Below are 11,469 nucleotides of genomic sequence, written 5' to 3' on the forward strand. Positions count from 1 at the left end.
TCCATTTTTGTTGTAGTTTGTGGTTAGTCCTTATCAGCATAGTGGTGTGGGCAGAGTTTTCAGTTTTTTCTGTGTTACTCCAGTCTGCAAAACGTTGCCTAAAGGTTCATAACATGAGTTCCATCAGCAATACATTCACATTAGCAGGTTACAAGCGACCCATCATTTTCTTATAGAAACAGGCCATTTGTAGCTGCTGTAAAGGGCAACAGGGCAAGTTCTGATCAGTGATATGAAGCTGATGTCTGCTAAATTTTCTGTTCCACCTTAAATGGTTTTTAAAGTGCTTGTTATGTACAAAAGCTCCATAATACATTAAAATGCTCATGAACTAAGATAATACCATGGTTCTCATAATTTATAACAGAGAAAATACTCAGATTTGTGGCTTTCTATGGTAAGGGGCAAGGAGTGTAATGAAATTTGGACCTAGTCTGGGGTCCAGGGATGCCCATCATCTGCTGGCTGAACCTTTTGTTCCTGCCAGCATTTTTTTCTGTTCCTAATAGTATCACACAAAAAGGGAAGTTATACATTTCAACTAATGAACTAATAACGGCAGTTAATATTTTAAACATTACAATGATTTTTGCCGGTCTTGAAAGAGACAAACAATGTGTTGTTTCCTAATGTGCATGTATGGAAGGACCAGAAGTGCTTGATTTGAATTCATATTGTATAGTGACATATTTCAAGTGTTTATTCATGGAATTCAGCAGTAATGTTGTGGAGTTAGCAGCTTTCTTTTCGTTTTGAAATACTGGGAAACACTTGAAATTATGGTCCTTGGTAATTTGAAGGTACAATACAGATGTAGTAGAGTCTCAAAAGCAGTGGAACATTCCTTTAAAAGATGTATAGTTGTATGTGCAGCTGTTTGCAAACATGTTCCTGTCTGTTGTACAGAGATGGTAAATTGAAAGAAGTGATGAGTTTATTATAGGCAGTATTATTAATTTGTTTTTTTCTTGGTCCAAAAAAATAATACTTTGCATGAATGAATACCTTACATAACCTCTATTACAAAGATCTAAAGCAGAGTTTGAGACAGTGAAGAGTGAAAAATGAAAGTGTTTTGAATGTTATGCTTCATTAGCAGTCTTTCTCTTTTGAATATGATATTTCAGTCAAGTGAGCAGTAGCAGTGCTCACTCTCTCACCCTCCCCAACTTGTGAATGACCTTATGGCTTCTCCTTCTTACCTTATCCAGCTAACCTAAACCCTAACGGCTGTTTTGTCTCCCTCTTCAGCAGACACCAACCTGCTACACCTGGGATAAACATGCATGCAACTAATGACACGTTTCCTTAACAGCACAGCCGCTTACGCTTGTCTGGATATGAGACATATTTGTCTGCCTTGACTTGATAGGTATAAAGCAAGGAAGTAAGATAATCAGCCAGTTTGGCCACTTTAAGCTTGTGTTTTAATTTTACATACAATAAATCATGAAGAAAATTGCAATTATTTGTATGACAATCATCAACTAAAATTACATAACCGTTGACAGGTTGTTATGAATACATTACCAGATTCCTGAAGCATTGTTTTACAAAAGTTTTAAACGTTTTGGCCTAACACATCATTTTTAAAAATATATACTTATGGCTGGGAAGTACATGGCAAAATAGTACTAAGAAACAACACTCCACCCTCACAGGCCGTCCATTTTTCAATATTTAATGTATTTTTATCTTCATAGACGAACAAGAAAATTACCATTTCAACACAAAAAGCGCTTTTATTTTGTTGCATTAGATCTCCACAGTCAGTGGAGTTTCCCCTTTTTCTGCCTTTATTACTAATACAGTTACTTTTACTTGGGACTAACTACTCTTCACTCCAAATCTACTCGAGTTCTCTCTTATCTAGATTCAGTTAAAACATAGAGGTAGTATATGGAATGCATGGTTGGCTTTAACCTTGTAGCTTGTCCTTGCAGTGTCACTGTGAGTGAGTGGCTAGTTTTAAAAGACCTGCTCTGTTGCATGCAGTGAGCTGGTTGGAGACCATTGAGAGAAGGTACTGCTGCCTTGGAACTAAAGAGAGGCTTTGTGACTTTATATATGTTTACAGACTATTTCCTTGTGTATTATTCCTCCTAACTTCAGTTGGGGTGTGCTGCTATGCAGGTGCCTTATATACATTAGGCATATATGGAGAATTATGAAGACTTGTGTAGTAAATGGTGTGATGCAGTGGCTCTCTGTGGAAAAATTGGATTATTTAATCCAGCAATGCTAATGTGTTAGCTACATTAGCATTGTATGGTTTAACTTTCCCTTTTAGAAAACATCTGCTGTATGTGTACACACCCTGTAATTTGTACAAGCATATACTGGCATCAGTATATGTTTGCCAAAGTTTTGAATACTTTCAGTCAGTTTTTTTTAACAATTAGCTTGCAGCTTATGTTCAGTACAGAGATATTTTCAGAAAGTTAAAGTTTTGATGATAGACTGTAAGTAACGCATATACATGCATGCTGCCAATGTGATTTATATTGCATATACATGCCATGTGGAATATGTAACATAACACATTCACATGTGTGCTATGGAGTCTGATATAGTTGCTGTGTAGTGTATATGTGTATTATGTACAAGATGCACTATTAGCCAAAAGTATGTGAATATCTGACCATCACACCTACATGCTTTTTGACCATCCCGTTCCAAAATCATGGGCATTTATATGGAGTTGTCACCTACTGCAGCTATAACAACTCCACCCTCTTTGCAGGCCATGTGTTTATGGATCTCAGTTTGTGCCTAGAGCCACAGACATGCTGGAACAGGAAAGGGCCTTCCCCAAACTGTTGCCACAAAGTTAGAAGCCTATATCTGTTTAAAATGTCTATGTATGCTGCAGCATTAAATTACCCTTCACAAGAACTAAGGGATTGAGCCAAAACCCTGAAAAACAGCCCCAGACCATTATCCCTCCTCCACCAAACTTATGGTCTGCACAGTACATGGTAGGTAGAGTTCTCCTGGCATCTGCCAAATCCAGATTTATCAGACCACCAAATAGTGAAGTATGATTCAACACTCCAGAGAACACTTTTTCACTGCTCTAGAGTCTGGTAGTGGTGTACCATATATATAAAATGACTGTCAATGCATCTATATGTATTAGTATTTGTTTTTGTGTATGTCATACACACATATATTTTTATTTATATGTATCGCTGTTGTCGGAACAAAACCTTTTATCTCCAAAATGGTAACCTTTAATGGTAACTTACTAAAGTCAATGGAACTACAATTTTTACCAAGTCATCTTGGGCCGTTTCTTTTAGTCCATTCATCATGAAACATATGAACAGTGTAAAGTGTCACAGGTATTTTCAAATTATGTCAAAAACGAAAAAATGTATGCGTGTGTATCCCACACATTAGCTTAATTTCCTCAAAAAGCAGATGTAAAGCAAAAGTGATTGCTTTATTTATTAAACGCCAAATCCAAATATTTAGCTGTAACCCTGAATCTGAAACCCGCTGGCTGGTTAGCTATTCTCCAGCTGTCAAAGCCAATGAAGTGTATAGCCTAGCAATGGAAATGTTTCTGCTTCTTTCTTGTTTTCAATACATTTAAGATAAGTTAAGTTAAACGTAGTTCTCCAGAGTAGTCTAATCTACAACGGTGTTATTGTTGTGTGGAAACCTGAAGTGCTGAATTTCAGACATTACTGTAAAAGTTACAATGAGGAACCAAAGGTTTCTTGTTTAATGAGCAGTGAAGTGATATCACATTCTCCTCAGTTCCTTATTACAGCATGATTACATTATTGTATTAGTACTCTGTGTGTTAAGGGGAATTCCACTGATTTTTCTAAATTTCTACATATTTCAATTGTTCAGATGTAAACAGACCCATTCAGAGTTGTTGTGACATGACGTATTTAATTGCAGAGAAACATGGAAATGTAGCTGTTTTATTGCCATTTTATTTAGAAGTGTAAAAACAATGTCTCAAGCATCAGAATGGTGCATGTCAAACTACTCTGAATAACCATTCATATATTAAACATTCCATTAGGAGTTGCTTTAGAAAACTCTTTGGAATTACCCCTTTTAATTACTGTTATTCCATGCAATTTAGTTTCTCAGGACAGGATTGGATTGTTAAAAGTTTTAGGTGTATATCTTTCCCTGCTTTGTTTGCCAATCCTTTGTGGTTAAAATGGGAAACTGTATGGTAGTGGAGTGTGTGCGTGTGTAATTGATGACCTGTCTATACGTTTACCCCAGATCGCAGGTACAGTGCATAGTGACATCTGTGATTTTTGTTCCTCATAAGTTGTTGGTGGATTTTCTTTGTGAAGTGTAAGAGATCAGTGGTTTAAACCTGTTTAGAAGGGTGCATAATGCTCATCTGATTGAGTTTACAGCTGACCTGTATTTTTTGTGTAAGTGCTAAATTGCTATACAGTTAGAAATGTCAACCAGTGACGGTGTGAGAATCATATTGAGAATCATATTGAAATATTGGCTGCATATATGTTAGAACCTTACTTATAAATTGTTTGGATATTATGGTCCTGAAAAATGGTCAGAAACAACAAAAATCCCTCAATGAAAGACTTTCTGTACATGACTTGTTTTGGTTTTCCTAAGAATTTTGTGAGTTTACGCATTTCAGCTGAGCTGACAGGTGCCAACTGTTCACTTCTATTGCAGCAATGCAGACTAACTGCTAAACTTGGAACACAAAATACCATGCACAACATGTTAAATGCATCCAAACATTACTTATTGCATGGCAATAACATTATACCATTAAAAAAAAAGTAATGGGACTGATGAAAAATAAGAGCTAATTATCAGAAAGTAGCAAAATGATTTAAAAATTCTGTGAAAACCCACCCACTGCGCTACATTGTTTAAGTCATGTATTTGTCATATTTGATGATCTACAGTTGATAATAATCAATATAGCGCTGATTTAGTAAAACATGTAGTTTCAGGATCACTATTACACCAGAGCCTTATATCTGTTTCCTTGCGTTTATTTATATATATATATATATATATATATATATATATATATATATATTCCGCTACAATTCTAGAAATTTGGGTTTTTTTGTTATGATAGCAACAAATATAAATTATAACTGAATGAAAATTTCCAGCAAGACTTCAACAATTTCTTTGTTACATTCTTCTTAGTGTACTAGCTTTTAGAGCTGTTTCACATGTACTTCAACCAGTGGTGTGTATGTCAAATAAGTCAGTTTGAGAAGAATGTGTAGCGTGTAGCTCATGTGCACTTAGGTTCATATAAGGTCAGACGGCATTATTAAGTAGCTGCAGTGGGCTTTCAAAGCTAATGCCATGTTAGGGTCAAGAGACTATCCTAGCATGGCTCACAGCTGATTTGCTACTGCTTCTGACAGGATTCAGGACAATTGGTTGATGCTTCAGCAGTTGTTGGTATGGATGCCGTGTTTAGGTGAGATTCAGTAGTTGAGGAAGGCACACTGTACTTTACAGACCCAGGCACACACTTACAAGATCTTTTAGTCATGTTCAAATTCAAATTAATATGAAAACATACTAATTACCGATAAAGAATCTGCTTCCTTAAGCTTACTTTGAACATTGTGTGTCTGTGTTTTTCTGTACATGTATGAGAGAGAGAGAGAGAGAGAGAGAGAGAGAGAGAGAGAGAGAGAGAGAGAGAGAAAAGGAGTTCTTTATAGAAGCTCTTTATATTGGGAGAGGGATGTGATGTCTGTGCTCTGTTCTGTTCTCTCTCAGCACTGAACATATTTTATTATTTTGAGAGATTACACAACACATTTTAGCAGTGCACTGCAGGACTGAGTCAGTTTCACACCTCTATATCTCACACCCTGCCACATTTTAGATGTGATAGAGATATACTGTGGAGTTTAGGTTATCACATTGCACTAGTTGTCTTGTATTCTAAGCTCTAAGGGGTTCTTCCTGTACGTTTTGCACTCTGTACATCACTCCTTTGGTCTCCATGATTCAAATTATACATGTTTGAAAACAAATGAGCCACAAATATTTTTAGTATCAACTGTTGCGAGGTTGGAGAAGCTTTACAGCACACTGGCAGAAACCCATTCAGCCTTACTGCAGTGATCTTTGTGACTGTTCTGAATCTCTTCATAAGATTGAGTTTTCGATTTAAAATGCTGCTCTGCTAAGGGCTCCGGAGTAAGACAACCATCTAAGTGTTAGCTCCCAGCACGAATCACAGGATGTGTGTGGTGATGCCACACCCATTTGTGGTCAAGTGAGCGACCCTCTGCTCTCCTCGAAGCATCTTGAGCTCTCCAGTGATGTTGCGTTAGTGGCGGTTTGAAAATATGTGGTGCTGGGTTCACATGACTTGAAGGAATCGTGCTAGCCTTTACCCTCCCAGCTTAGTAGCATTGAGACCTACTTAGCAGATGGAATTGGCTGGATTACGTTGTTGAACTGAATTTAATTTACGCAGGTTAGAAATGACGAATTTGCCTCCATGCTAATGTTAGCTTGACTACACACCTACAAAATATCCTAACTAACATTGTGACTGTCACATGCATGCATAATAATAAATATTTGATATTACGAAAAAACAGAATTATATGCTACAGTTTCTCATTAAACGTCAAAGTTCTTTTGAAAGAACACATTTGTGGGTAAAGCATGCATAAGGTTAACTGTTTGAAAACATGTATGTATTTATTTGCTACAAACGAACACTTTTTGTGGGTGGAGCATAGACAGGTCAACATTCAAAGGGAGGAAAATGTTTCAATTTATTAACAATTTCTCTTTTTTCCCTGTTTTTCTTTTTTCCAATGGAAAATTTATTCAATTGCAGTGCCCCCTCTCAAAGAGCACCTGGTGCCTCTCCATCGGCCCACAACATCAGCAGCGCCGCAGGCACAGACCGTACCAACTTCCCTCGAGGGGTGGCCACCCGCAACACTTTCCACATCGGTCAGCAGAGAGGGGCCCGGGACCAGCAGGGCTCACCCTACCATGCTCCGCCAGCATCCCCCTCGCTGTCCCACGGCAACAGCCAGCAGAGGCGGCCCGCAACCTCCGGCATCTTCAGCAAGTTTACCTCCAAGTTCGTTCGCAGGTGAGAACCGCAAAAAGAGCAGTGAGTCACCTGCTTGGGTGGAGGTGTGAGCGATCAAGGGTTTGGAGAGGGAGTGAAAGGGTCTGTGGGGTCCAGCTTGGTGCTGAAATGTTGAGAGGTTGTTAAAGTTTTATTACCGGCCAAGGAAAGAGGACGTTGTGTTGTAAGATGTGTTGACAGTATCTGGAAATAGAGTGACTGTTTTAGAGCAAGAAACAGATGGAAGGAAAGGAGTGATTCAAAGGAGGAGAGAAATTCTTGTTAAATAAAAAAAAAAAGAAGCCAGACACCAGCACATCTGACATTCTCACATCTCCACTTCCTTCTCGGTTGGGATGTGTGCTTACTTGGGATTTTTCTTTTTTCCCCTCTCTGAATTCAGGCTAATTTCAATTAGGGAAGTGGTCTGGTTTTTGTTCCTTTGTGTAATTCTCCCACACATCAGTCATATCTTTTATCAGGCCTTGGTTTCCATCTTTAAGAAAAATCAGATGTTTCCAATTTTTTAACTACCCCAGGTGTAGTTCATCATCTAAGGCATGTTTGGTGTCCAGAAATGCTTAAGCTACCAGGCTAGCATTGCTAACAAACACTAGAAGCCACCCAATTTTTCTCTATAACTAAACGCTATTTTACACGAGGTGTTGTGCCCAAAAGTTTATTCCTCTTACTCCTTAGGGAGTTTTTTCCTTGCCACTGTTGCCTTTGGCTTGCTGATGGGGGCTTGGACCTGAATTTTTCTGTAAAGCTGCTTTGTGACAACACCTGTTGTAAAAGCGCTATATAAATAAACTTGGACTTGTCTTGAATTGTTCCTCCTCAGGTGTATGGACATTAAAGATTATGTTTGTTTCTTTTGTTATTGGGGGTTTTTTTTGGGTGTTTTTTTTTTCAGTTTTGTTTTTTTTTAAAGCTGTTTGTGTTGAATTTTCAAATTGGCGATACGTTTTTAAAAAAGAAACGTCAGACATCTCGTAATCTAGTGTGCACATACCTGCATTGGCGGTTGTGTATGCGAAGGGCGAGAGGATACAAATCAGGCGAAACCTTAATGAAGAGATGGGCCCATTTTCACAAAGCTTCTCTAAGTAGGAGTGATGGTCTAGGATCAGATTCTTTGACTTTGACTGACTTTGAGGAACTTCATGAATCCAGGCCCTGGGTGTGGACTGAGCATGCTGAAATAAGTTTTGAGGATGTATTTACAGGAAAAAAATTGAGTGACTATTGACCTCTATTGTTTGTTGACAACATTAGCCCCATAATTTTGTTTTGTTTGTTCGACTGCATCTGGGGTACGTGGAAAATTGTATAAATTAGATTTTTTGCCGGACCATTCCTTTAAGCCTATGATCATACCTCTGCTCCAGGGATATTTGCTGCTTCAGCATTGTCTCAAATGATCTTGCCCACAGGTCAAGTCCTTGTTAGGTAATGAATGCGCTATCATACTAATGTATTATCAGTGTCCACAATCCTAACAGAACTGCTTTAACACACATACACACATTCACACTCTCACTCTCATTTCTTCTCTGTTTCATCATCTTATAAGTTCCAGCACAGTCTGAACACACTGCCACTGCCATCTTTTCCGCACCTCCGTGGTGACAGTAACCATGGTAACAGCGGAGGTATCGCATTCCCTGGCTCTATAAATATTCTTGGTGGGGACACCTTGGCCTGCACTCTGTGGTGCCGCCAGAGCCGTGGGCTTTAGAGAGAAACTGTAGGAGGAACTTCAGTAAAACATTACTGAACCGGTAGCACTTTACAGATCAGTAATGACTGGGTTATAATATGGTAATTTTGTGGTAACCGTTTGTACTTACCAAAATATTACATATTAATTTTCTGTTTTTTACTAAATAATAAGTTATTGTAATTGTAACAGTAACAAGATGGTAACTTTCAAATTATATATTAATTTTTTAGTCATTAATAAATAATAAGATAAAGAAAGACAAACTTGTATAAAGATATAAGTAGGGTGGTGTTTTTTTCCATAACTGAACTCATTTCAGAGCCTTTCACCAGGTGTGTGCTACACTGTGTGTAGGTGGACCTACACGGAACAGTCATAGAACGACCATGAGTGATTTATAATTCAGTAATCTATTTCTAACATCTGAGCAATTACCCACCTTTTTTTTAAAGAGCTGATGTTTTGACCTGATATGAGCTTCAGTAACTGAGAGTGATTTAAAAGAATTGGGTTGATATGTTGATTAAGCCGGTATTAAGAGCTGCATGTGGGGGAAAAATTATTTGCTTCCATTATTTATCTATTTTTTTATCAACTAGTTACCACTTATTATTACAAATGTATTATTTGTGAACTACTAGAAAAATATTACCTATTTTTTTCTGACTTGGTATACCTTGTTACCTTTTTTTTGTTGTTGTTGTTTTCTTACCAACTTGTTAGCACTACAGTTACTAACTTGTTACTGATTATCATCCAGAACATTATCATGTAATTTTTTAGGTCAGAATAACTTAGTTACAGTTATTTTTTTTATTTCATTACCAACTTGTTCCCACAACAATTGCTAACTTATTATTATATAAAATTGAAGTTTGTAGATTAATACATACATGGCTGGACCTCACATTTGAGCTTGTGTCTTTTAGCACAGTTTAGGTACCTCATCTACATAGATGCCTGTGATTTGAAGTAACAATGTACCATCTGTTATCTAAGAGAAAGAGGAATCTGCTATTAACTAAGAGAGGCTGGTTCTGTTGAATCCTGTATGGGTCTGCTTTATTGAATCATTTAATACGTGCAGAACAGTGACTAGAGTAAAAAGAATGATATAGGATGTCATTATTTGATAGGCTTGGTAGTTCAATGCTATAGTTCCTCACCTATTGCACAACCCTGCTACAGAGCTGTGATGGTCATGGCTTGTAACGTTTTCTTATGAAGCCACTACAGCTTTTCAAATTACTGGCACTGCAGCATTGTCCAGCACCTGAGAACTTTCTGACCTTTCACATTTCTTTCCCCAATGGTGGCCTTTTCTCAAAATAAACACTTTGCCAAGAGCAACAAATTTTCAAGGTCTTCCTACTAAAGTTGGGACAAAGCACAGCTGGGACCCTAATTTGAGACCCAGCAGGGTTCTGCAACACAGAGCAAACTCTTAGGATAGCTGATTTGTTTGACATGCTCCAGTCATTGATCTCCTGGACTGCATTGAAACAAATTTGTTTGCATTGATACAAATGTGTTGATAAATCTGTCCCTAAGATTTCAGGATTTTTGGACCAAATATCTTTGTATCACATTAATGGCTCATTTTTGCACCAAAGCCTGTATGTCTGCAAGAGCAAATATAACTGCAGTTTCAGACCTGCTGTCTGTATAGATGCCTTCAGATGATGCTCATTTTAAAACAGCTGACTGTTTCATTTCACTATAAGCACTATATGAACACAGAATTCAGAGTTGGAGCCCAAACCACATACAAAGTGCTCTGCACATTTAGTGTCTTTTTGCTGAATTTAACCTAATATAAAAACAAGTTAAACATGAAATTTGGCCTGTGCAAAAAATGATGGCATGTTTTTTATGTTTGTTTGTTTTTTTTACAAATGTGAAAGTGTGTCCTGTGTAGAGATGGTGTTATTGTATATTACAACTTACTTGCACTCATCAAATCAACAAAATGTGTAATCTGACTAGGGGTGTACAAACTCACACAGAACTGTATGTAATTGTTTTAAGCAGTGCTCATATAGGGGCGTTTTTGCATATGTTTGCTTACAAATACTGACACTGTAACCTTACAGAGGAAATATGGTTTCATGCTGCGTAATTCAGACCTTATGAAGTAAATAGTTGGCGTGATCAGCCACTTATGTGATACATTGAGATTTGGTTAGTATGTCAATTCTGTGCATATAAATAGTGTAATATTACAAAGGCTTTTCAGAAATACAGAATATTTTTTCAGTTCTTGAAAGAAACCAGAAGTATTACATTACTGGTGGTCTTCAAAGATCCCTGAAGGTGTTTGTCAGTACTGTGTGTTAATATGAATTCTTGGTAACTGTTTAATGGCTTGCTGTGAACACACATTTACTTACTCATTCACATCACTCAACAAGCTCATGTTAAGTAATGAACTTTGCAGGGAACCAGTTCACCTTGAGGTTTTAAATCTCATGCTTTTTTGTGCACTGCCATTCATATTTACATGCATACATTTTTTCTTTCCTTTTTGTTTTCTGTTTTCTTTTTTGTTGTTGTAGAAATCTATCGTTAAGGTTCCCCGGAAGGTAGGAAAGCACAATGATAACCCCTGCTGAAGCTTTTTGTTTTCATTTACCCTTTTACCCTTTTCCAAATG

The 11,469-nt window shown here is 37.4% G+C and overlaps 1 protein-coding gene across 9 annotated transcripts in view; it reads left to right on the top strand.

Moving 5' to 3' along the window:
• Positions 1–11,469, top strand: part of mark2b (MAP/microtubule affinity-regulating kinase 2b) — a 56,289-nt gene that overhangs the window by 36,229 nt on the left and 8,591 nt on the right. For 6 of the 9 annotated variants that reach the window (XM_037533136.1, XM_017709895.2, XM_017709899.2 and 3 more), the window contains 2 exons: positions 6,848–7,111; positions 11,372–11,398. In XM_037533136.1, the coding sequence (XP_037389033.1) occupies positions 6,848–7,111; positions 11,372–11,398 (291 nt within the window). The remainder of the gene's footprint in view (positions 1–6,847; positions 7,112–11,371; positions 11,399–11,469) is intronic. The other 3 variants (XM_017709898.2, XM_017709900.2, XM_037533141.1) reach the window with 1 other exon arrangement.

Source organism: Pygocentrus nattereri, chromosome 2 (genome assembly GCF_015220715.1).
Source record: "Pygocentrus nattereri isolate fPygNat1 chromosome 2, fPygNat1.pri, whole genome shotgun sequence".
NCBI classification, from domain to species: domain Eukaryota; kingdom Metazoa; phylum Chordata; class Actinopteri; order Characiformes; family Serrasalmidae; genus Pygocentrus; species Pygocentrus nattereri.